Below are 27,260 nucleotides of genomic sequence, written 5' to 3' on the forward strand. Positions count from 1 at the left end.
CATCCGAACACATTTGCATTTTAATATTCTGATTGAGTAATCAGAAATTTAATTGATTTTCGGTCGATAAATTTTGCCAGGATAACATATCATAATTTTCAACGCTTTTAATTAATTTCAGTCGTCTCGATAGAAAATTAAAGGTGAATAATTTTATTCTGTAGAAGAGAAATTTCTTTTTAACCCTCTGACCAGCTGTAATTCTCGTTTCTCGTTACCCACCGTCAGCCCTCGATTGCAAGCAAAGAAAAGGCTTCGTTCAGGGGTTGATTCGATTAAACTTCGATTGATCCACTGTTACAACGCGTTCTGTCCGGCATGTCCCTGTTTACGAGCGATCGAGATGGATCGGTGCTCGTAAACACGGTTTTTACAACATCCATCGTGCATCAACCTTTTCAGGAATGCCTCTTAACGATTTCGTCTCGTCTAAACGCGAATCTAATACGGTCGAGGATTCTCAGCAAGAAACTAGTGATTCTTTTTTCCCTGCTACGCGCACGTTGATTCGTCGACCGGTCGCATTAAAAGAGGATTTACTTCGCTCTCGAGATCCGAATTTAATGGGCAAAAGCTCGGGGAATATTCGTGGATCACGTATGTACGCTCGTAACAGAAAGGGGGTGCTTGGAAAGAGATTTCGTAATTGGGGTAGAGGAAGCTCGAGAGGATTTAATTTTTATCAGGCCGATTTTAGATTTTATCAATTTATAATTTACAAATTTTTCTTCCAGTCATTAGAAATATTAAAAATATAAATAACCATCATTTTTATACAAGGGTTGATAAATTTAATTTTTATCAGTCTGATTTTAGATTCTATCAATTTATAATTTACAAATTTTTTGTCCAGTGATTAGAAATAAAGGGGTTGGAAAATTTTAGTAAAATTTTCATAAGTAACCTGGATGCAGTTCTGCTTTAATTTATTATTTTCCACCCCTTTTTTCCCCGCTGTATCTCGTTAACGCGAACGCTGATACGCGAGTTGTCTACATAATCATTAAGATAATCATCCGTGTCGGTCGCCTGGATGGAGGGTATCGTAATCGATGTAGAGCATAAATTGGATACACACCGTGTATCCCCCAGGCCCACTACCATACGTGTTCTGCTCAGATTCTCCCTGTCTCTTCTCCCTTTCGCTCGGGTGTCCTTCGTTTCCCGTTCACGATCGATAACGATCGCGTTCGATCTTGATAATTGCTCAGCCTGTCGTTAATCATCGTGGCCGGTGCTGCAGGTGAGGTGTCAGGTGGCCGTCGAGGGTAACGCGGCATGTACAAGCTCGCAAAACCGTGTGTACGTAACGGGTTGATTTATTGGAACCGTGACTACTGTACGATTGGCGAAAGTATCGCGGCACGTGGAATAATTGGATTCTTTTCAAGAGAATTGCTGTATTTCTTCTTTTTCTTTTTTTAAACACTGTTTTGGGTAGAGGAGAAAATATTTGGGTTAATTTATGGTCGAGTGGAATAAGTATAATAGGGGTTGATTCCGTTATCATTTTAGGATTCTAAGGTTTTAAAATTTTCATATTTTCAAATTCCTAAATTTCCAAATTCTCAGATTCCCAAATTTGCAAGTACCCAAATTTTCAGTTTTCCAAATTCTCAGATTCCTAAATTTGCAAGTACTCAAATTTTCAGATTCCCAAATTTTCAAGTGCCCAAATTCTCAGATTTCCAAATTTGCAAGTATCCAAATTCCCAAATTCCCAAGTTTACGAGTTCTCAAATTTTCAGATCTCAAATACTCTTAAATAGGAAATGAATTTTTCAATACTCCTAACCCCATTTTCAAACACAGACGTCGAAGTAACTTCATAGAAACTGTCAATTCGTCGATCCAGGGAGGATGTTCACCTCCCGCGGGAAGGAAGAGAATCGAGCGATCGAAGAGCATGGGAGCCGAGTCAGACACGGAACGTGCACCGATCGAATTATCGAGGAAACTCGATACAAGAGAGCAAAGATAGATAGAGAGAGAAAGATAGAAATACCATGGGGATTCCCTTGGGTTGGTTTCTCTGGCTGCCACCGGATATCCCCCTGATTTCTGACGACTAACGCGAGTCTGATGTTTGCTAGGGGAGCTATGGTACACGGCTACGCAACCCTTATCCGACCACCCCCGTATCGTTAGCCATAGACAAAGGGTGTGTCGTCGAAATACGTGCTCCCAGGCGCCGCTAATTCTGCCGATAATAGATTTCACCCTGTTCCTCGCGAGATTTTCCTTCTTTTCCTAGCTTAGACACTGAATTTTCTTTATTTTCTAACTTTCCATCAAATAGGATAGAAATACTCTATGAGAATTATTTTTATAAATTAACAAAGACAGAATGGAACTTTAGGTACTCAATCGTTTATATTGAATATTAAATGTAATTGTAATTAGGGACAAAGAATTAATTAATTTTCATATTATATCGGGATAGTACGATAATATATTGTTCGCGAATACACGGCAGGAGACACGAGACGTCTGGTCCCGGTATCGCCAGAAATTTGACAATTGGTTAATTTCCGGCGCATGTCAACGCCAGGTGTTGTATCATTTCACGCACGAATCGCACAAAGATGTCAGATGTGAATACGCCGCGGGTAACAGCGAGTTACCTATGGAATATCGTATAATAGAGTCAGAAATAACCATTGATCGAATGAACTCGATAAATCAGAAATTTAAATGCGTATACACAATTTGAATTTAATTTAATAAATTTATTAGTATCGAAAAATCAATTCTTCCATGAACCCAAAGGGAGAGATAAAATATTGATCAGAGTCAGGTTCAGGTAGATGTCCGAAAAATGATCGTCTACGATTCAGTAGGATCGCCAGGAGAATTTCTTGACGGGACATTCAAATTTATTTGATTCCAATGGGATCCCATAGTGGAATCTGGCCGGAAATCCAGGCTTCGAATTCGCGAACGTAGGATCAGGTAGGCTGGTAAGCGACTAGGGGAGAAGGAATTTATGGCGGTGTACCAACCATTCCATGGCCATTAATGCAACCCCCCGGTTCACGAAAGTGAATCTCGTTGGAATTGCAGACCGATATGAGGGCGATAATTTGCGGTCTCGCCTCTCAGGATCTCGCTAATATTCCTCGCGACACTCTCTTTCGTCATTTATCTGTCCAACAACGCTCCATTAATCTTTACGCTTCGTTAGCTCAGTTAAAATCAAAAAGAGACAGCGAGCAAAGTATACTTTATAAAGAATCATTCGAACGTTGTTGCTACATTGACTCCAACCGGGAGGATGATCGATGACCACGGCAATTTACTTCAACTGAAAAACACATGTTCTGTATCAGCTTAAAGTATACTGAAAACGATGGTATAAACGTTTCATCGATATTCTTCATACAAAATGACTGATTGCTAATTGGAACGAAACAACTACTGATTTTGAAATATGTATATTCTGAAGCAAATTGATGACATAAAATTATCGCAAAGTGACGCTTATTATATACCAATTTAAAGCTTATAATTTACTGAAAATAAATGTATAAGGGTTTCATGGATCGGATGGAAGATGGTTGAGAAACCCTGGTGTAGACCGTTCACCGTCCGACGGAAAACGTTATTAGAATGATTACGCTTTTGTCGAGGGGGTTGCGGTGGAAGTTCGAACGCGATTAGCGGAATGCCTGGTCCAGCTAATTCAAAGGGTCGATCTCATCCGGTGGACCTTTTACTTTTCCACCTTCGGCAATTTTCTTCTTCCCTTTCGTCCGTTTATGGCGCGAAGACACGCGTCGCGGCGTAAAATCGCTCGCGTGTGCTCGAGAAAAAAGAAAAGGGAATTCCACGTCCCTGCTCGTGGCTTTCTTCTCTTCCAACAGCATGGAAAAATAAAATCGTGGAGAACGGTTGAAGGGAACGAGGTGGAGCGATTCAATGGCGTAAAAAGATGAATTATTATCGGCGTTATCTTTACGCTTCGGTTCACTCGGGGGAAGGTGCGGAATTCGTGTGTAATCAGGTCGATTCTATGGTTGGATCTTTTTCTGGGTTGAACTTTCGATTATGATGTGGAAAATATGGGATATGGGGATGTGAAATGATGGAGTAAGATAAAATAGATTAATATTTGTTAAAATAAAATCATTGGTTTTAAATATATTTTATTTCTGCTGTAATATCATTTCAGTAATCTTACAATTCGACAAAATTTCAAATTTGTCATCTGTTAATAAACATTTTTCAAATTACTATGAAATTCACATCAAAAGAAGAATTTTCCTTAAATAAATAAAATTATATTTTTCAATGTAAAATGAACACGATGTCGATTGAATATTGATGAACTGCTCGTAAGTTCGTCCCAAAGAACATCGTCCGCTGTTTACCTCGATGTTTCGCTAATTTTCCACTCCCTCGTCTCTTTCCCAAGAGAAACTTCCAACTGGAGTTCGTTCGGAGGACACCGGTGAATCTTTCAAACGTTCTCTATCTTCTTTCTTCGCATTTCCTACTTTTCCTCCCCATGAACCGAGGAAACTCAATCGATACCGGTCCACCCTTGAATTATGCACGCAGACTTGGCCAACAGGAAACGAACCGTTTTCCTTTCCTTTAAGATGTTCGCAGAGTATTCAGAATCTTTGCAAGAAAATAGAAAATATAAATTTAAGAAAATAATTCTTACCTTCCTATTTAATGAAGGGAGATTGTGATAGGGTCACGTAGAATCGGATAAGATAAAAGGGTTAAAGAAGATGGTGAGCGTGTGCAAGGATAGATTGGAGAGGCTAGCAGGCGAGAAATGAAATTCACCGAAAGTAAATCGAGTTTACTCGCACCCTGCTTCCAAAGGGTCTAACGAACCAAAAAATCACGTTGCTCCTGGTCCGCCAAGAAGAAGAAGGGCTCTTACTAAAGAGACTCCCTACTTTTGCTACAGGAACGTTTCAATGGAGATTCTAATTTGAATGGCTAACAGGCCTGGCATTGATTTTCATCGGTGTATTTTATATTTAGTTTCTTTTTTAACACGTAGTTGGCAAACGTGACTGCAATCCTGCATCTGTTGTAAATTATTTAGAAATTTTATAATTCTTCCAGTTTTCCAAGTTTTCCCATTCTATCGTTTTTCTAATATTTTTCTATTTCCTTGATTTTCTTAATTTTCTACGTTGCTTCTTTCTAATTTTTCAAATTTTCAAATTTCCTGCTTGTTAATTTTCCTGATTTTCTTAATTTTGCCAATTGCTTTCAATGTTCACTAACACTTTAAATTATCCTTAAGAGGTATTTAAATGAAATTGAAAGGAACTCTTGACGCTTTCAATAGCTCCTCAAGTGAATGGTCGATCAGGAAATCGTTCTCTCCTCGAGATTTCACCTGTGACATAATATATTCGAGGTCGTTTCAGCAAATCGCCCTGTTATCTCGCAGATGCCGATCCTAATTTGTAAATTCGTAATTTGCACCGAAATCACCTGTGCTCGGGTCGAAACACCTGATGCCATCCCCGAAATTTCACCGTCCCTTTGTGCCAGCCGGAAAAAATTGTCCCTTTCGAAAGCGCCGGGAGAGAGTGGCGTGAAATTTTGCGATTTCGAACCGTTGGAAACAAATTGGTCGAATTTGTCAGCGCTCCGTTCCATCCTCGTCCATGTGTATCGTTTTAGAACGGAGAATTGGAAACGCGATTCGATCTCGACAATTGTCCGCTATTAGATAGAATTTTTTTTTATCAGCAAAAGAGCAAAAATATCTTCAATAGAATCTGAAACCTGTTTATCAGAGCCATTGATTCAGCACTATTAAAAAATCCCTTCTGCTCTTGAATTACACGCGCAATTACGCTCGGTAACTCGGCCACGTTACACTCTCCACGTGGCAAAGACAAAAGCCGTTCTCTCGAGCATCTCTTGACTCATTCACCTCGGTTTAATTATAACCAGCTCTCTCGAACTAATTAGCAACTCGTTAGCCGTTTGTTCGATGATTTTTTATGAAATTTTCAAAAGACTCTTTCGTTCTCAGGAAGAAAACTCGTGTTCGATTACGAATTAAAATGGGAAAAAGAAGAGGCAGGTTCGAGTAGAAAGGGTCGAACTCTCTTTCTCTCTCTCTCTGGTATTGCGAGAAGTTTCGACTCTGTATGGTCTCTCTGGCGCGTTTCAATGTTCGAACAGAGGGGTGTTTTTGGCCCGTTTTGGAGGGAAACTTCAGTTCGACGACCATTCATTCGAAACACGATCGTCAGAGCTCGCTCGTTGGTGCACGATCGCGTTCATTCGTGCGTTCACGCGACACACTATGCAAACGAATACTAATTCGCACTGGTGGACAGGATAACGGGAGCCTGCGACGTGTCCTGTCGTTGGAACGCTCATTTTCGGTTCCCCGCTGGCGATTTTGAGGAGCGCGGAAGAGGTATATACCGCCGCGAATATTAGGTCTGCATAGCAAAGAAATTAAATTTTTTTAATATTAAGTTACATATTTTTTCGCTGGCTTTTTAAAATTTCCCCCGAAGCGTGATAACAGTTTTATGAAATTCTTTGAATTTACCGATGAAGTTTCTATTGATCCTTTTCCTCTTTGAAACATTTTTTAATTATCTTCTGTATCGATGAAAAATTCCCAGTGTAATTATTTGAAAAAATTTCAAAACGTTGAATTAGAATTTATGGGTCGACTCAGTTACTTGAACTGATGATTCGTGAAATTGAGAACTGATTAGAATTGACAGTGATTTATCGGCGGAGATTAATACCGATTGATTTATATAAAACTATCAAGTACTTAGGATTGATGATACTTCGGTTGAAATAATTGTTCTAAGAGATAGTTTGAAATTTCAAATGATACAATTGACTGGTATGGTTGAAGAAAAGGGTACGTAAGGATCCTTGAAATGCGCGAGACGACGCGATCTCGCAGACCACTGAGTTTCCCATTTAACTTAATATTCCATTCGGATACGAGTCTCGACTTCTTATCTGACGTTCCCTTTTTCTTACCTCGCCATTTATTGTTCCCGGAGACGAAGTTTCTGCCGGCAGAGAGCTTGTTTTAATCCGACGACTCTTCAAGAATTCCTTTAATCTCGTACTAGACTTCTTGATTTGTTTAAGATGGAAAACGAACCCTGTAATTAATCCGAAAAATTCAGTCCCTCTCGTTGAATATTTAATTATTTCTAATTTAGAAAGCACTGAATTTCTTGGAATTTTACTTTTCACCTCCAAGTGTAATTAAAATGTTGACTTTTATCAAAATCAAAGCATCGTTTCCCAAAATCATCAACTTCGCTTCGTTCTCATCCAATGATTCTCAGTTTTGGCCCACATCCAGCGGCCACAGTCTCTCCTCCTCCCGATTTGCAAATTATCGTTTATTTCTGTTTTTGTTCTAATGTTAGAACACGAATGGCCGAGTGCAGTGTACTCGCAGTTGCATTGTCGAGTCGCGTGTCGTTCGTTCGTCTTTCCACGAGTATGACTCGTTTCTGGAATTCTTGTTGCTGGAACAGCCTGGATTTCCACGCGATCTATCGTACGGTTAACGCGATCCATCTGTAGATCCACGAGGAAGATTTAAATCCGTCATGTTGCTCCTCTGCGATGTGGTGCTTGGATTGTTTGATTACAAGAAGAAGAGGTGATTAAATTGTTTGTTTGTGTGATTATGAAAATGTGAAATTTTTGTTTTCTTTTTTAATGGAATGCTTTGAACAATTTGGAATTAGAATATTAGGATGTAATTTGATTTTTGAATTTGGAATTCTTTATTATGGACGGAATTACTTACACTAATTTCTCAAGAGTGGCTTAAAATTCTTAGGATTGATTAAAATTATGAACGAAGTTATGTAGGAAAATTGCTAGCTGACAATTTCAGCTACTCTAGGAATTGAATAAAACTATTTTCATAGCACTAAATACAATATTGTAAAATTTCAACAATGTTGAGTCCAAGGAATTAATTTCTCTGCAGCAATCATGGCACTCTAAATTTTTCCCTCTATCATGGTATTCTACAATTTTAATTTCTTAAATTTAAAATTATAGAATTTTCATTTTATTAATTTAGAATTGTAGAATTTTAATTTCTTAAATTTAGAATTGTAGTATTTTAATTCCTTAAATTTAAAATTGTAGAAATTTAATTTTTTTAATTTAGAATTGTAGTATTTTAATTCTTTAAAATTTAGAATTGTAGAATCTCCCAGTTTTAAATTACGAAATTTCGTCGAAGAAGAAGTTGATCGTCGAGATCGTAACTTCCGCTTCCAAATCCCAGGAAGCTCGGGGATAGGGTGAAATTACTTCTCCCTCGAAGTCTTATTTTCCCATATAATCGAGACAGTATAAAATACAAGTAAGGAAGGCGTGTCGTTCTGGTCGACGAGCTATTATGGCGATCAAGGTTTCAGAAACGATACTTAGGATCGCGGTGTATGCGTGCTCGTTAAAATCGCTCGATCGGTCCCGTTACCGGTCGCGACACTCGCTCGTTCAACGATGCATAAAGCATCCTTAAAACGCACAATTTTATAATCACCGCGCGGTCGTGAACGACTGTAAAAATTAATTTATGAACAAACGTGGATAACCGTGGTATTCGCGGGACGATCATTAACGGGATTTACGCGAAATCTGATATTGTATCGTCTCTCGCGGGATTCGAATAATAACTTTTCGTCGCATTCGCTGCTTCGTTCAGCTCGAAGAAATCGTGGAATTGAAATAACGCGTAACATTCGACGGATTTATCGCGAAGAACAGGATTTTACCTTCTGAACCCTTGGGAATTTAAATTATACAGTTTCATCATATTTTTATTGGCAAATTTTATAAAAATTGAAAGATACATTTCTATTTTGTAACATCGTGTCCCAGAACTTCTTCAGCATCCGAAGCACCCTATTAAAAAGTAAACAATCAGCCGAAAGCTCCATACAAGGTGGCAGCAACAGAACCCCATCATCAGTGTCCCCCCATTTGCGAGCGTTATCTGGCGATGGCAGCGTGTCCCGTTATCGAAAACTACCTCGATCAGACTATCGGCTCGTGTTATTATCGATCCGTTCGATACAATATCAGCGTCGGTCCGGTGACTTGGGGTTAGCCGGAGGTTGGCAGGGGGTGAAACAGCGGCTGGTACACTCGCCCCCCGATGGAGCTATTGTGAACGGTGACAAAGACACGCACTTCACGCGGCGAACACAGCAGCGAAGAGGAGAAGAGGATGAAGAAAAAAAGGAGAGGAAGAGGAGGAAGAGCCCTCTTGTCGCACGGCAGCAACCCTCTCGCATTGTGACGCTCGACATCGATTTTCCTGCCTCGAGACCGAGCGCAGCTTTTGTAAATGGTGTAAATTGAGCGGGAAAGACGGACGAAACGGGCCTGCGGCGACGCTCCGAGAAAGTGCATTAACGCTTTTCACTGTCACCTTCAAGATCTTCTTGCTGGCTAGTAGTTTCGTTCGAAAGGAAATTCGATTTATTATTTTAATGGCCGAACAGGGGTGGAACGGTGCTTTAATTACAATTAAGAGGTGTCATTTTTCCGGGACGTAATTGAGTTGAAGTTGAAATTAATCCAACAGGTTAAAATTAATATTTTCCTAAACAGCAACTTCTGTTTTTTCCAACTCTGCGATCCTTTCACGGTTTCCTTTTTCTGACTGCGATTTTTCGCCCTGCAGACGGCCTTAATATAGAAAAAAATGTCGCCCCTCGAATTTACGAGGACCTTGCAGCCCCAGCTGCGACGGATTCTCGCAGGATGGGGGATGAAGGGTGAAAATGCGAAGGGTACGCGGTCGAGAAAAACGCTATCGCCAGGAAGACACCGCGAAATCGTTATCTTTCATTTTTCACCTCATAACGTCAGGACAATGACGCCAGCCCCGAGCATTGTCGTCGGGAAGGCAGGTCGCTGATGCTCCCTTTACCTTGAAAAGAAGTAAAAAGAAGAACGAGGGAAAGAAGCACGGAGATCTACCCCTTTTCGAGTGCGAGACGTTGCTCTGTTTCCCGGTATGATTAAAATCTCTCCCCGGGATGAACGTTTGAATAACTTTCTTGCTTGTTCATTTTTTACCTGTCCGCCTGTATTCTTTTTCGTTTGATGCACCTCGCCGAGCTTTTTTTCATAGTTGTGGATTCTGGGGTGCATTCTTGCAAAGGAGGGTGGAAATAATAACTGAAAGAAATATTATTCTATAACGAATGATCAGATGATAATTAATTGACAGATAGATACAACTTTTGCACCCCGAAAAATTCATCAATGCAACCCTCGTATTTTTATCTTTTGAAAACTCTTTTGGAGACCCTAAAACCAGCCTAGCATCAAAACTCTGTAAACACTTTACGAGCATTCACGCCAAGAATTAACGCGATGAACATAACTCTTCCACCCCCGGGTACCGATTTTTTCCCTTACTCTGGGAGCACCTTAATGCAGGCTGAATTATTTACAAGCAGAAACCACGAGGATCTTGTGTGTCTCTTTCTCATCAGAATCCTCCTGGGAAAAATTGCGTTCCGCCTGGAAAAACACAGAGGATTATCCATACCGCGAGGCATGATGTACAATCTCCATAAATCGACCCGTAAGCGCTACCTTTTCACCCACTCCACCTTGTGCAACATTCAGGAGACGTTTCGAGAGGTATTTCCTCCGTTTCAGGAGGAACAGTCGAAATATCATTTTCTTCGAGCGATTCCACTTTTCTTGACGAAATTCTTTCGAGGCTAATCTTCAGGTTCTTTCGAACGTCGTTGATTTCATTCTGGAATACTTTTCATTTTCTTCCTTTTTATTGCAATTTACATCAACATGGTTGAATGACGAGCGATCTGAATTGAAGCGCTTATTATCTCCTATCTGATCCGCGGAATCGCAGTCGGGGCTTTCTTCGCCCGGTTTAAACGGTCGGCTAATGAAAGCTTTGCGATGGTAAGAGGATGGACAATTAATTTTACGAGCAGAGCAAATGGAAGGAATCGAGTCCCCGCAAAGAGAACGTCATTGGCCAGGATATTTATCGTCTTTTATCGTCCGTGGAGAAACGACCGTGCACCCTTTCAATCTATCACCAGGGAATGGTGGAATCACAGAGGGGCCATCTTCTGCCAACTTCCGGTCCGAGGAACGTACCCCCTGAAACGGGCAAATTTTACGACAATACGAATCCATATTTTTGAAATCGATATTAATCTTGACACATTTTAAAGAAAATTTTCATTATAATTTCAAAAATTCATCATCGTAAACGGTTCATTTCTACGATCAAAGTTAATTAAATTTTCCATGCTGAGGATGCTGTGATTCGAATCTCCTAATCCGTACGTGTCTCAAAGAGCTCAGTCATTGTAACTAATTAGAGGCTAATGAGCCCGAAGAGTTCCTCTCGCGTTTGAATCTCTCGAGCCGCTTGGAACAACGAGCTCTTGCATGTCGTTTGAAAAAATTATGTTACTCCGAGTAATAATTGCAATTCTAATATCCCTTCGCGAGAAATTATCGCTTAAAACACTTGAAATTTTTCCATCAGAATTTCGTTTTTCATCCATGTTACGCACCAGACACAACTCGTTCAACCCTTTTTTTTTGTTCGAGTTGCAGGGTGCAGATTTTTCCTATATTTTCCATGGCTATTTACACGCTTGCCGCAGCTCGATGGTACACGCTTTTTCCATTGTTTATACGAGAATTTCGCAGCGAGTGGTTTAATGCTGTTCGAGGGCCGGATCTCGCAATAAACCTCTTTCTTTTTTGCTTCTTCCCGTTGCTCCCTTGTCGTGCACGTTGCCACGAGGGAGAAAAGGTCCCCGGCTCATAATGGCACGGTGTGGGATCGCGTAGACGGTATCCCATCGAATTTATGGAGGGTAGATGGACCGTTGTAATATCGTGGGGCGCGTAATCACAGGGCTTTCGATCCGCGAAAAAACGAGAGAGATTAATCGGCCGCGACCTCTTATTAGCGAATCCGTCCGCGTCTTCCTTCCTCTTTCCATGAATCGCCCTGAAAATTCAACGAAATTCAAAGAAGGGTAGGAGATACGAAAATTGTGTCTAGGGTGATGAGAATGGAGAGATAGAGCACTGTAAGATTACCGTTTCGAAATTACTGGTGGAAAAAGAAAGAGGAAGACACCGTCGCGCACAGCTTCTAATTGCTTTCCCCTGCCGATTAGCGGACAAAGAAGGCACAGTGGGACGGCTATTTGTGGAAACTGGCCAACTGGCCGTGCAGTTACGCTCCCGACCTTCGTTTCTTGAAGAACGGATGCCGGTTTCTCGCGAAGGTTGCGCCTTCCTTCCATCTCGTCCTCGCGGTTGCTCGTCCTCTTCCACTGATTTTTCTACCGGATCCTGTTCCATCTATATACGGTCGTCCAGCTGAAAACAATCGACCCGGCGACTTTCCGTTTCGCTGGACTCGGAGAAGGTTGCTCGCTGTCCTCGTGATCGGCAACGTCGATGAGAATTCTCGTACCACTATGATGGTTCCTATTAGAGGAAACATTTAAAATTTCTTGGGAAAAAAATATAGTGATCGAATTTTCGAGATCGGTTGAAAAGTGTACTGAGTGCATTTCAATATTTAATACCTAGTTTCATATTTCTTATCTTCCTTATCGGTTAATTTCATCTTCCACCATTCTTATTACCTTTAACTAGTGTTCATATTCTCAAAATAGAGTCTAGAAAGAATTTCGATCACAAGTGCCCTAAGGGTGCGGAATAGAAATTGCTGAGGGTCGGAAAATGGCGTTATGGATTCATTATCGGGCATCGAGGACAATGATTTCGTGCTGAAAGCCAGACGTCTTATCAAGGCTTACAGGCATCACTGTGGTTCATAAACGAAGCTCAGAACGTTTATTCAAGACGAAGCTTCTCCTCCTAATTGGATTTCCCCTCGGGCGAGGGGGATTTGCTTATCGATGAAGCGGAACGACCGGACAGAATTTCGTGGATCGATTCTATAGCAAGGATGGTCACTCTTTGAGGATGTTGCCAGAGTTTCAAAAGAGAGAAAGTCAAAAGACGAAAAGAATTTATAAAAATTTATAATTACTCGTTTGTCAATGTAGAAAATTTATCAATTTTCAAAGGATTGATATATTAAAGGGTTATCAGTGGAAAATCCAGAGGCGTGAAACATTCATGGCGAATTATTCGGACGAAAATTCATCTCTGAAATAATTCATCCACCATGGATGCTTGCAACGAACAGATAGGCGTATTAACGCTAGCAGATTTAGTAATCGCTCGATACCCCTTTTCTTTTTTTCCATCGTCCATTAAATAACCGTGAATGGTCTCTTTTCTGAAGCAGCTATGCACGGGATTGACAATGCATTTCTCTCATTCGCCGTCCCTTTGTTCCTCCATTTTTCGAACGAACCTTTTTAAAAGAAAACCCGTGGAAAGTTTCGTCGCATCTGTTGTTGGAGATCAGTCACAGTTTTCCGGAAGTATTTACGATCGCCGGGAAAGCCATAAATCTACGTCTCAACGGAGGCTTGGAGTCGAACAATAGTAAGACAAGAAACATCCCGGGAACTCGTAGACAGATGTACAGCAGATTGTTCGGAACAAACGTTCCTTTCTTCTGTTCACTTCATTAGAAAGGAGAATGGAGGAAGTTGTGGAAAAATGTGCAAAAATGCCATCAGTTTCAAAGAAAAAATTTCATTTCTAAACTGTAATTAATTAATACAATTACTGGCAAGAAAAATTAAAACAATTAATGGAATATTGAAGAATATTAAAAAAATGAAAACTCGAGGTATTGGTTGATGAATTTATTTATTTATCTGAATCATACGGGATGAACCCTTTTATTCTGGAGTTCACAAAACATGCAATATCCGAAATTCTCCCAATGGCACTGGAATTTCATCGAATCTCTTCAAAAGGGATAAAAACACGTGGAGGTGACAGTGTATCGAAATGTTGCTCAGTCAGCAGACCAGGTTGCACCTTTCGGAGCGGTGAATCGAGGCGCGGCCCACGAAATGATCATCCCTTGGTAAAGAAAAAAAAAAAAATGAAGAGAAGAAGAGCGTCCCACGTTGTTTCCCGGTGCCTACGTGCCAGCCGGTTCGAGGCCGGTGTGCGCACTCGCGAGTGCATTCGTGTTGCCGGTCTGCGGAGAGCCGAGATAGGTTGCCGGTGCAACGAGGGAACCGACACGATGCACACGTGGCCCTCGCTGGTAGAATCGAGGAGTCGCTCTCGAAACTCTCCTCGAGTGAGGAACCAAGCACGCCACCATACTGGCGGACTATAGGCGGCCTAAAGTCCGCTCGTTGCAGCGGCGACTATAGTGTTTAAAGGAACGTGGCCGAGCCAGTCCATTCGCGACCGGCAGCCAGGCAACACACTCGAATCTCTTTGTCTGGCTGGTCTATAAATAAATCGCGACCTCTCGCTGGAATAATCGATCGTCGGATTTCTTCTTTTTTTTCCTTTCCACGTGAAACACCTTTGGCTACTTGACAAGACGCCCATGGTACCTCGACCTGGGTCAAGGTTAACCGACTGACCAACTCCGAAACGCGTCTACCTTGTTCCCCAGCGTCGTCTCGGCGATGATCGATGAAGGATAATTGGCTGGATTTAGTGGGATCGATGATTTTGCTACGCGTGCAGTGGAAGACTGAAAGGTCTGCGGATGTTGTAGGGCAGTGTCCTTTCGAAGGTAGAAGAAGGTAATTGACTCTGCGTAACGGTGACGCGAGAAGCTTCTTCGTTCTTTCGGAATTACTTTTGCCGGAGTGCGTGGTACACGTGGATGTCGAAGTTGCGATCGTTCCTAATTAATATAAATTTACCTGAGACCGTGAAATATTTCGAGACAGTGATCGTACTTGAAATTCTTCGACCACGGTGGGCCAGGTATGAATATTCCAAGTACGTGTCCGACAAGCTGTGAATATTCTCCTATATTCTTTCGGCTATCTGAAAGAGGAAGTGTAATTGTCTCTGATGACGTGAGACGACTGTGTCAGTCAGCCGCTGAATATAGAAGCTTGCCAATTATGAAACTTGAAAGTGCGAAGGCTATGAAAACACATCTTTGATATTATCAGGAAGAAACTCGCAAGATTTCAATTTTTCCCTGATGAATGCTCCTTTAACTCGTATCAACAAATAATTCTCCCAAAAATGATGAATTAAGGGATCCAAAGGTACCTAGAATGCTGGTATCGACGATCCGCCGCGTACTCGTGGTTCGATCGAGTTCGAAAGTTACCGTAGATGACCCAGACTCGAACGCGATCGAGCATGAAATCAATTCGTGGCGCAGAGAGGCGGAGGGTGAGCCGAACGCTTACCAGGACTTGAGTTCTCGCGAAAATCACGAACCGAAGGAAAAGCTCGAGGTTTGTGTAAAATCGAGGAACGGTGAGCGCTAACCGGTCGCTCGATCTCGACCGATCGATAACGGAATTGCTTCGTGATCGGCTCCTCCTCGAAGTCAGCCAGATAGAAAAGAAAGATACGAAACGACGGGGGTCGTACGAGGATCTATCGTAGGTCGTAATAAATACATTTTGTCCACGGGCGACAGTTGCCGATCGAGGTCGATCGTGTGCAGCTCGTAGAAAACGGGCCTGGCGAATGAACGAACGAGACACTGTTTAAATACTGTTTATCGGTCGTCGCTGTCCTTCAGTTGACACCGATTAAGCGAGCAACGGAGGAATGCTTATTGAACGGATCACTTCCGAGCGAGTTGACGCGCACTCGCCGCGACTACGATTCTCCTCGACGCTGATTCCAGATGCCTAGCTGCCACCTGCCAGCAACACTGACACGCGAGTGCTTTCGTCGTTATTCTAGATTTTCTCCCCTTAAATTTCACTACCCTCGCGATGGTGCGCGTTTTGTGAAAAGAGGAACTCGTGATTTTTAGCGGAGGATCAATCGTGGATCTTTCGGTATTTTTGTGCTGGTGTACTTTGTGAAATTTTGAACAATTCAGAATCTTAAATTGAGAATATTGCCTTGATTCGTTCAACGAGTTGATGAAATCGTCCTCGTGTTCTCGAACCACGTAGAAGACATTTCTTCTCTAGTGATTCATTAACCGGAAGTATCGTTGCTCGGACGATAGCATCGAGTTTAATTCACTGTGTTCATTGATCGTAGCCTTGTTCTACAATCCAGCTGTAAAATCTGTAAATCTTAGTATTTCCCACGCATCGAATCGTTCAATTACTCGGTTCGACCGGTCTCGTTTAAATAATCGTGTGGAAACTGGATCGAGTCTCATCCTGGAGGAAAATATCAGTCTCTAAAAATATTTTACTACCTCAGCCACTTCCACGAAAATAAGCCACTTAAACGTCGATCAACGAATCTCGATAAGAAATAATCAAACCGAGCAGGCAACAAGGTTTCCAGGTCGTTCATCTGTGAAAATCGTAAGATTAACCGTGGTTTATCGAGGATAAACGAAAACAAACCCACCCACAGGGTTCCCTGACCAGCGTCAAGCGAATTTTGGCAAAATAAACAGGCGAGGCTGAAGAGCGTTTCGCATAATAATAGAATCGGCGCCAGGGTGACCGACGATCGAAGGAACCGAGTCGTCGCACCTGTCGCTATCGGTCTGTCTCTTCAGGGTATACGCGAGCCGAAACCTTGAAGAGAGGACACCTGACACGTATGCCTCGAGACTCGTCGAGAGGCGAAACGGTGTCGTTGAATGCGTCGCGACGTTGATGGAGGACTTTGGTTCAATGGATAGCAGGTGAATCATTGGGACGATGATGTTTCTTGATCTGGTAGAATCACAGCTACCGTGGATCGCGAATCATTCAGAAATGAATTATTGAATGAGAATTTTGGAATAATGACGTTGGATAACTTGATTAATTAGCGAAGCTTGCGAGTTTGTGAATTTAAACCTTTAGTCTGATGAATCATTGGGTTTATCAGTTATTATTGGCCATGAGTCATTCGCAAACGAATTGTCGAATGAAATTGCCAGTTGTTATGTGAAATTAATTGAAATCCTTGGCAAAATAATGGGAAGCAATCTTTTTATAAATAATATATCAATCATAATCAGGATCAATAACCAAAGTTGCTAACATCACAATCGCTGAGCAAGAATGATAAAATCGAGCCTGTTGCAAGATTGACAGCAGTCATTTTTCAGAGACAAGTATACCTAGTTAGGGATCAAGATCATGATAAAATCATCGCTGTCCATACTCGTTCGCTGATAATAAACTTTGAGAATTTAATGATTCGACCAGAGTCAAGATCAATCGGAGTATCGAAAATAAGAAACGATGCATCCGAATCGCTTTGTGCTCGCAGGAAATATGGCCGCTATATATAGCCGGAAGAATTTTCGTGGCATCCACAAACTTCCCCTCTTCGTTCGTGCTTTTGCTCGATTTTCTTAACCGCGATTTATGAGAAACGACTGCGAAACTTCTCTCGACGCAGTTTCGTGTTACTTCCAACAACTTTGACTTGATTTCTTTGACGCGAGTTTCATCGTGTGAAGAATCATGCTGATCACCAAGTATACCACCATTCTGCTGCAATCCACCAATCAGCATATTTTTAGGTGAGTTGATGATTAGTTTGATATAGTTGTAAAGGGAGGTATAGGTTTGATATGGTTCGATGACATAAGTTTTGCAAAATAGCCCTTGTGATATATCAAATTAAAGCTTAAGATTTGGTAAACATTACTGTATAAATGTTTATTAATATTCTTTAGATTAATTGAAAATTGTATATTTGAATCTGAACAATGTTAAGCTGGAAATTCATTGATTCATTGTTTGTTTGATTGATGAGGCATTTATACTACCATTTTTATTAAACTTTAATCTTTAAATTGATATATCATAAGATTATTATGTTTCTAAAATGCAATAACTTAACATATTCTAATTTTGAAAGAATATCAGGTGTTCTTTACACCTTTATACATTATACAAACCTTAGTTGAACCGTTCTCGAGAATTCTCACCCTTTAAGTTATTTCACGACGAATTTAATAATGCACGCCCCTCGAACAAGGGCCAGTGACTTCGATTCAAAGCTTAAATATGCAACGAGCGATTTCTGAATGCCGAATTTTCCGCGAACTCGAAGAAAGTCGAGAGAAGAATCGAGAGGATTCAAGCACACCCCCGCCCTTACGGGAAGCTTGACTATCCCCGAAATTAATCGGTGAAAATTAAATTCACCCCACACCATTCCCCCAATTACCGTGATGGCACCGTCCAGAGAAGTTCGTATTAATTATGAACCGTAATTGTCAATTGACGCCGTGTCGGTTTTCTAAGGAACCTTTCCGAGGGGAGATAAAAGGAAAGGGTTGAGATGAATTCGGATCAATTTGCACCGTAGATAGAGTATAATATAAATTTATCATTCTGAACATTATTAATAATATTCCTCATCTTCCTAATTAATTATTCCAAGAAGGTAACTTTGTCTCAGAAAAAAAGTAATTTTCTTCGCACCAAAATTAATTTAAAAAAAGAAATTATTTTTGAGACGGACCAGGTATTACCCGATGATACGAAGCATCGTAACCCACTTTCTTCTCTCTCTTTTTATAACTTTCTCCTAAGAAGATTCATTCCCGATCTCAGAGCTGACTCGTTCCAACCGGCTGTCACCGTTCACAGATGTTGCTTCCTGATACCGATAATGTATTCGTACGCGTACATCGATACGAAATTGAACGGTTTGAATTTCAATTGAATAGAGCCGAGACGAAGTTCACGGTTATGAAGGCAGATCGAAATTTCATTCGCTGATAAATCGAATGATGAACCAAAATTGGAGTGAAGTTTCGAGCTGATAGAATCTCATATCGACTGGTGAACAGCCGCACTTAATTTAAAATTACTGCAATACTTTTGTTCCTTTCCTATTTTCCAAAGCACCGAGTCAGAATTCACCTCCATTATCCAAGCATTAAATTATTAATAATAAAAATAATGACTACCTTGAAGCGCGTGAAACGACACCATGAAAATAAATTCTATTATCCACATAATCGATAAAAATGTCTCTTATGAGCTGTACACCCTAGTACCTTCGATGGCGCGAGCCACTAATGAAAGAGAGTAGGAATTTATCGACGGTATAAATTGTCCCCGGATGTCGGACATCCGGCGGCGTTTAAGATCGATCGCGTTCCAGGGATGGCGTCTGGTGAGGAAGCTAAAGAACAAGGGCAAAAATGAAGAAGGAGAAGAGAAAAAAAGAATGGAGGAATCGAAGAGAATCCTCTGGCTTTTATTGGTTTCCCCTTAGAAGGCCAGGGTCGACGAGGCAGTGGTCCGTTTTAATTAGCCGATCCGGATATCGGGTACGGGGCGTACGAAAGATCGAGCCGTGCGTGTTCGCCAAGCGAGTTGGTACTGTGGGTGCAATAACGAGGCCTCGTTAGAGCCACGACGAGATCAACTGTTCTATTTGCCGCTGACAAACGATCGTTCTCGCGGCTGTTCTTGCCCGTTCGCGGTTTCGTGAACGCAATTAGTGGACCGGCCTGTTCTCCTATCGCCTCGATGAGGCGCTTTGCCCTCGACACTGGCCAGTTTACGCTAATGGTACCCATCGGCTGTCTGGTTTCGTTCGCCACGGACACGATGAAACGCAGATTGCGATGCTCCGACGTTGTTAAAATAAACGTAGACACTATTATATTAACTCCGTAGTGATCAGTTTCGATCCGGGTTCTCCGACGGTACTTACTCGGGGACATTATAACCGATGGACTTTATACAGGGAGATAAAATTTCAAGGATTCGACGCGCGAATGGTATTTCGGCCAAAAATGGCGATCGCTGGGAAAGGAAGGTGCAGGACTTGAAATAAGATCGCAAGAAACGGGGATGGGGATGGCGAAAATGAGGAATATGCTAATGGCACCGTGTCGTTGAGCCTACTCTCGTCGTAAAAGGAAGAGGAGACCTTTCTTGCCGGTTCGAGAGGATCCTCTTGATACTCTCGTCCAGCTTGCTCTTTTTTATCTAACCCCCTCCTTTCTTCTCCCTTTGCCAGTAATTTCGGGCTACTGTATATATTCTCGTCAATTTTTTAATTTTTATGAAATTTACAGTAGCGTCTTCCAAAATTAAAATTTCCAGTAGCGTCTTCCAAAATTAAAATTTACGCTAGTGTCTTCCAAAATTAAAATTCCCAGTAGCGTCTTACAAAATTAGAATTTACGCTAGTGTCTTCCAAAATTAAAATTCCCAGTAGCGTCTTACAAAATTAAAATTTATAGTAGTGTCTTGAAAAATTAAAATTTGCAATCTTCATCGCCATATGTTATGGTGAAACAAATTCATGTTTGAAAGAATCGAGTGGACTTGTTTCATCCGCGTTTCGTTGATTTAACTGCATGCCAGATGAGCGTGTCGTTGAAGAGCAGCCCGGACTGCATCACCGTTGATGAACAATCGAACGGGACGGTCTTTGTCCCGAAGGAATCTCGATGCTGGTGCTGGGATGCCCGTATACACGCGACAGCGATTAGTTTGCCAGACAAAGAGATCGTTAACGGAGAGCTGCTGGCTAGAGGTACTTGGCTTGATTCGATTCTGATCGAAAAAATGAGAATCCGGTTCGTTTGTTTCTACCTAGTGTCTGGGTGATATTAATCCTTTGTCTTTCCTCTGATACATTAGGTATGCAAATTTCGAAACAAAGGTGTAACAGTGTCGTTTTCAAATAGAATAAGAAATTTGTATTAATTTTTAACTTTCACGATACACGTGAAAGAGAATAACATATCTTCGCGGAGAGATATTAAAAACTGTCTGAAACGGATCAGAAGGAAATCCGGGAAATTGATATTCAAAAGCGAGCGAAACATGAAAGCAGAGAAATACTTAAAAAGAAAGCTTGCTCAAAGCAAATTGCACGTCTCGCGTCGTCAAACAAAAATCACCTGTCTACCGGATCTCCGCTTTGCCCTCCGCCCTTCCCGTACGAATTCTTTCCTAATGTCGACCTCTCTGCTTCTTCAACGGAGAGGGACGAATGGGAGAAGGTTGTACACCCTCGTTTCCGCCGATTCCGAAACGACCGACAGGAACTTTTATATCGCCCGCAAATTGCTCGGGGCCAGTTTCTCCCGTTGCTTCAACGTCGTCGATGGTTACTTTTTAATTAAAAGTTTCGCCTTTAAAACGTTCCCACCCGGTCGGACAAGACTGACGGAGGGACAAATTGCGACGGTCGTTACCGGCGTGCGTCGTCGCGAAACCGAGACAGGACAATTGTATAGAAAACAAGGATCCTCCTTGCCAGTGTCACCCATGAATTATTTCCACTTAGAAAATAAAAAAAGAAAAACTTTCCAAAAGTTTCGAGGATTTGAAATGCATAGCAAGTTGTCGCGACGAGGACCGGCAGTTAAGTAAAATAATGCTTAATTAATTCATTAAACAGCATCCAAGACGCGTCCCCCGTTTTCCGCGGTGTTCGCCCCGGATTCCCGCCGCGCATTTCCAACTGAGACGGGCTTCCCGGGGAAAAGATACGTCCCTCGGGAACTGAACTCCGACTCGGGGAGAAGAGGTTGCTATTAGGCTCACGGGATAAGACCTGGCACTTCACTCAGTACACGCTACTAATTAAATTATTCCGGAAACGCAGCACGCCGCTGCTTACAAGCTCCACGCTCACACGTACCATTCGAGAATACCGTATCGCTGATGTGCTCGGACAGGAATTTTCCTTAGGGAAAGGGAAATTGTGTCGAGTAGACAGAAGTTTTCCTATCGAAACTCCATCCTCGAGCTAAAGATATTATTAATTTTGTTGAAAAAAATTTCTCATTCAATATCGAGTGGAAGATTTTTCATTTTAAAGAAAAGGGTAGACTTCGTACGTGATGCGATTCCCTGGAATCCAAGTTTCTTCGTCCTTTTTCTCTCCGTTCCTTATCGTAGGAGTGTCTGCTAGCCACCCACGGAATTTGACAGAGACGAAGCTTCAGATATGACGGATAAGGGGGTGGAAGGATGGAAAATGGCATGGCTGGCAGAGAACAAATTGTTCGCCGGATACGAGACGATAGAAAGCCGTTAGACGAAGTCGTCTGGCCAGGGCAATTGTCGCGAACACGAGACCGATTTATCAGGAAAAGCTTGTCTCGATGAGGCACGGTGATTGGCTTCCGCTTACACGAACAGTCTCATAGATGTTGAAGATTTCCTACGAGTTGAATTTGTCGAAGAAAATTGGAACGCGGTCCTCGAAATTACTTGACGGCTTCTTTTCGTTTATTTAGAATAATTAAAGGTAATTAATTTACCGCAACGTTACACGCAACTTGGCAAAAACAATTTCCTCGTGGCAAACTTGTTCGAACGCCATATTTCGTGTCACGGCATTACGGTACTCGGAACAAAAAAATTGAATCGAAGGTGCACGAAGGAAATTCGTAATTGTTGAATTGCAGCCAGTCGGCTGTAAATGTCCGTTTCATATTGCAATGGAACGTTTCCTCTTGTGCGTAAGAAGGCACGCTAATTACTTGCACCGTTAGCACGATTACAAGGTGCAAATTGTTTCGTATTTCTTTTATTTCATTTTTTCGACTGCGGTCGAGCCAGTTTCTTCTCGCCAGAAATCCATTTTTCGTTCGAAAATAAACTAGACTGCAAGTGTACGATGAAAAATGAAAATTTTATAATTAATTTGAAACGTCAATTTCGTTTATGTAAGCTTCGTTTTGTAGTTTAATATCCTTCAGAGAATTTCTATGAATAGCTGGGAACAATGCTTGATATTGTGGATGCAAAAATATTCATTTCATGCGGCATGCATTTATACAATGGCACATTTTACTTATTTTGATTCAGCGTGGAATTCAATGAACGGAGAGAAGCAATTTGTAAACGTATCGTAAAACGTTTCCAGCATTTAAGGACATTCACCTCTGAATATTATCAAGAAAAATTATGATAAGACAATATTTTCATTATTAAAGTCCACCGAAGCGTTAAGGAAATTTGAAATAAATAAAAGAGTAGAAGAATTAAAAATAAAGTAAACGAGATCAAACAGTAGAAATAAAGCAATTGGGGGAAACAACAATTAGCATCAACCTGTAGCAATTCTCCAAACGTACATTCATTCATCCTTTCCCGTGAATTAATCCCAATTCACGTGCACGCCATTCTGGTGTCCCCTAATTCTCACCCTCGAAACGACGTATAATTCATTAGCAGAATGTCTGCCTCCAATTGTATCCCATCCAGGTTGCATTTTCTGAATTGTTTAGAAAACTACGTCCCATTTTGCATATTCGACCGTCTGAGTAGAACGGTTACCTGGGGGTGATTACTCAACAGCTCACGCCACGTTATAATAATTCTCCGGTGAACCCTTTGCAATGTCCCCTCGGGGACAATCGCGTGCCTTGGAGCGGAAAAAGCCGGGTTCCTCGCGACTGGAAAAAACCTACGCTCTGGAAAACCGAGTGTACCTACCCCTTCAACTTTTCGGGGTTTTGTGTGGTTTGCGGTGGAATTCTTTGAAATTAGAAAGGTTGCAGTGTAGAATAATGAATCGAGAAATTATTTATTTTTATTTCAAGAAGTTTTAAATTAAAATTAATCGAATAGCCTTCAAACTTTTCAATTCCTTTAACTTTTCTGGGTTTCCAATGGTTTGTAGTGGAATTGTTTGGAATTAGAAAGGTTTAATTAAATTAAAATAGATTGAATATGAACCTTCGCAGATTTTTCTCCAACACCTTCGTCTAACCCTTCCTCCTTCAAATCATTAATCATCCAAAGTTCCTAAATTTTAAACTTCAAAATAAATGAATACATCAGAAACCCGGCATCCAATTTTCTTCTTCCAAACAAACATTCCCCGTCGGAATATAAAGTCCAGCGGGGAATCAAGTGTCCTTTTCAACAAAGTTTTCTCTGATAAAATAGAAGATCTCCGAATTTTTATCTCCACCAGCAAAGAATATATGACTCGGACAAACTTACTCGCCATAATCCAGGGAATATACGCGAACGATGAACCCAGGGCCAAAACTAACCCGAACCGTCGGTAAATTCCGGGGAAAGTTGCAAGGAAAATTCTGAAGTCTGAGCACCTGAGCTCTGGCCGCAATTTTTTTCCCCCGGACGAAGTTGCACCCTTCCGTCGTAACCAAGGGCGCACGATACGCTATTTACCCGCCGATCCTTTCCACGCGATTTTTACGATTATAATCTCGATCATGGTGTTTGTTCGCCACACAAAAACGTGTTGATCGTACGGGTATTGTTTCTCGTGATACAAAGCTGAACCGTGTGTTTGACGGGCACTTTATTGCTACGTTTTCTTGCCTCGTAAGGGTTGCACCGGATTGCCTCGAAGGGTTGAACGATACTCGAAACGTGCCGCGTACTACAAGGAAGAATTGTGTTTTACGACGTTTCAGGTGGAATGCTTTGGGTGGAGCACGGACCGGCAGCTTTTGAGCGAAATTGTTTTGTCAGTTTTATGATCCCATTCGGAACCTTTTGAGATCAACCCTTGTTGGATGATTCTTCTCTTAATATTAAGGGTGATTTTTTTAAATTTAAACTTATTTTTCTTTTAAATTATTATTAATTCCACGTGTAATTAGAAGTCAACCCTTGTTGGATGATTCTTCTCTTAATATTAAGGGTGATTTTTTTAAATTTAAACTTATTTTTCTTTTAAATTATTATTAATTCCACGTGTAATTGAGGATTTAGAAAGGGTTAAAATTACTGAAATAAAATTAATTCGAATTCTCCGAAAATCTGTAGTCAAAGTTTCCGAATATCTTTTCAACGCGAATCTACAGAAACCCGAGTAAAAAAGAAATAGGGAGTGCAGTGGATTAAACGAGGGCTGTAAAGGGACAATGCGTCTGAGAAGGCGAGGAAAAACGTTGGAAAAAGATTTGTGGCGGGTTCCGAGGATTTTACCGCGACGAAGAAGTATAGCTTTTCCTCTCACGATGCGAACCGTTTGGAAAAAGCGATCGCGACCCCGGTAAAGAGCAAGAGTGACTTGAACTCTGAGGAAGAGGTACGAGCATCCGCGTCCGGCAAGAACGAAACGGAGAAACTTGGCTCGTTTCTAGGAGGGTGAAAAAAGTTTATTGCATGTTTGCTCGCGAGGATGTTTCGACGCTAGACGTTGATGAGACTCGAGCGTGCCATCAATGCTCTTGTTTGTTTGGCCCTCGACTAATGAGATTGATCCAGCGACGCATCAAGTTGGATGGGAATGATGATTAATCAGGTTTAATGATACCACTTCGACGTGAAAGTGTTGTTGCAATCGAACAGTTATATCTTATCGAAATTGGAACATTGATATCTTTTAATTTTGAATAATATAACATTTAATTAGAAAATTTGTAAAATTAATAATATTATTAATAATATTATTAATAATATTATTAATTTTAATGAGCGTATGGGATGATCTTATATTCTATTAATTAAATTTACCTCCTACTGTGACTTCCTTCATTATTTTTCTCGTTTTTAATTACGTCCACTTTTAATTAGTGATACTGACGACTCTCACAACTATACCAATCCTAGATGAATCAATTAGATATCGATACACAGTAATTACAGATATATAAATAGATAAATTCCTGTGCTCCACATTTGAATTTCCATATTTTTCCAAATATTTCCTGTTAGGTACTGAAAAATCATCGATTAATAATAAAAAGTAATCTAAATTCATAGAGTAATATTGATAGTATCAATAGAATCAGATACCATCCCTGGATAGGTTTAGAACGCATGCGCCTAGTTTCCCCTCGGTTTCCCCTACCTACGTCGAAGCGAACCGGTGAGAGGTCGTCTCGTGTCTACAAACAGGCAGTTGCGTCCCTGTACGCGATTGTGCGTGTTCTGGCGACGCCGGCTGCCAGTGCGACGCCGACTGGCGTCACGGCGCCTATCGCCGGTAGTGTTGTGCCTCGTGTGTGTTCCTCGGGCAAGCAAATAAATAAACGTACAGTGTCTCATCTTACATGTGAATTACCAATAGCCAGTGATCGAAAGAGCGTGTCTCAGGGCACCGGAAGTGAAAGTTCTCGAGCTTTGTTGTTATCGATCGAAACCCGGTTCCGGTGCAGGTAAACCGTTTAGAGAAATAGAGGAAGATCCAGTGACGTCATCGTTTTTAGAGGATCGGGACCTTGGAGGATGGTGTCGCGACAGCGTCGCGAAATTGATAAGAATGATCGAGTACTAAGGCACAGTTCTTGGTAAGAAATAAATAAAAAACGATCGAAAGCATTAGAATACACGTTACCGATTTTAACGATCTTTTATGTATATTACAAAAATATTAATGTCCTGAGTATCTTTGAATAAATATAAGATACGCGCCTTTAATTTCAGAGGTAATAATTTTTTTTTTTATTGCATTCTAAGATTCCTTTTATCTTCTATAATATTTTTGAAATCCTCTGAAATCCATAATTTTACGATTTCCTTTATTATTAATCTACGGATTTGAATTCCAGTTTAAAAATACTTTTGTGCGCACACGAAAGTACTCAGGGCATTGATCTCTGTCATATATATCAAGATCATTCGAAATCGGTGAGTCGAGGAATGGGGTTCGAGGATTTAGGCTGCCCGATAGGAAAGAATTTTCTTGGGTCGTTGATACGTGGTAATACCTAGGTGAATTGATAACCGTGTCGTTCGATTTTATCTGATTTTCTTGATTGGCTATATATGCTGACTGATAAGCTTTCCAACAGTGACACTGCCAGCTTGCATTGATAAGGGAATGCTTGTTAACCCGCGTGGTTATCGAACGGCTCGTTGCTAGACCTCCTACTGAAAGGAGATCGTTCTTTAATCTAATATTACGAATGTAATACTCGATCGTTACTGTCGAAAATGATTACGAAAATCGAAGGATTGAACGTTTATTTGGGTGACGAAAAATGGAAACAATTAAAATCTTTGAAATTTTGAAATATTCAAGTTCTCTAATATACTTGTTTATTTCATGATTTCTATTTTAGAATGGAGAGTAGTTTAAACAGTTCCTTTGAAACAGAGAATATCCTCTCTCAGGTATTTCTTCAATTAAGAGGGACATTCTCAGCTGACGACAAAATTACCTCCGATTTAAATGATTTCTTCCAAGCAGAACAGATTTCCTCTCAGGTATTTCTTTCATTAAATAAATTAGATGAAAGTATCTCTGAATAATGTACACTTTATCTAACA

At 41.0% G+C, this 27,260-nt stretch overlaps 1 protein-coding gene across 14 annotated transcripts in view; it reads left to right on the forward strand.

Moving 5' to 3' along the window:
* The window catches only part of LOC114873598 (protein sprint), a 103,126-nt gene that overhangs the window by 40,572 nt on the left and 35,294 nt on the right, over positions 1-27,260 (forward strand). For 3 of the 14 annotated variants that reach the window (XM_029182144.2, XM_029182162.2, XM_029182171.2), the window contains exon 1: positions 25,909-26,278. The exons of 10 other annotated variants lie outside the window; for them this stretch is intronic. Coding sequence is in view for 2 of the 4 variants with exons in the window: in XM_029182171.2 (XP_029038004.1) it covers positions 26,217-26,278 (62 nt within the window). In the remaining 2 variants the exon portion in view is untranslated. Of the gene's footprint in view, positions 1-14,382; positions 17,594-25,908; positions 26,279-27,260 lie in introns of those variants that run through there. One more of the 14 variants, XM_029182181.2, reaches the window with a different exon arrangement.

Source organism: Osmia bicornis, chromosome 7 (assembly GCF_907164935.1).
Source record: "Osmia bicornis bicornis chromosome 7, iOsmBic2.1, whole genome shotgun sequence".
NCBI classification, from domain to species: domain Eukaryota; kingdom Metazoa; phylum Arthropoda; class Insecta; order Hymenoptera; family Megachilidae; genus Osmia; species Osmia bicornis.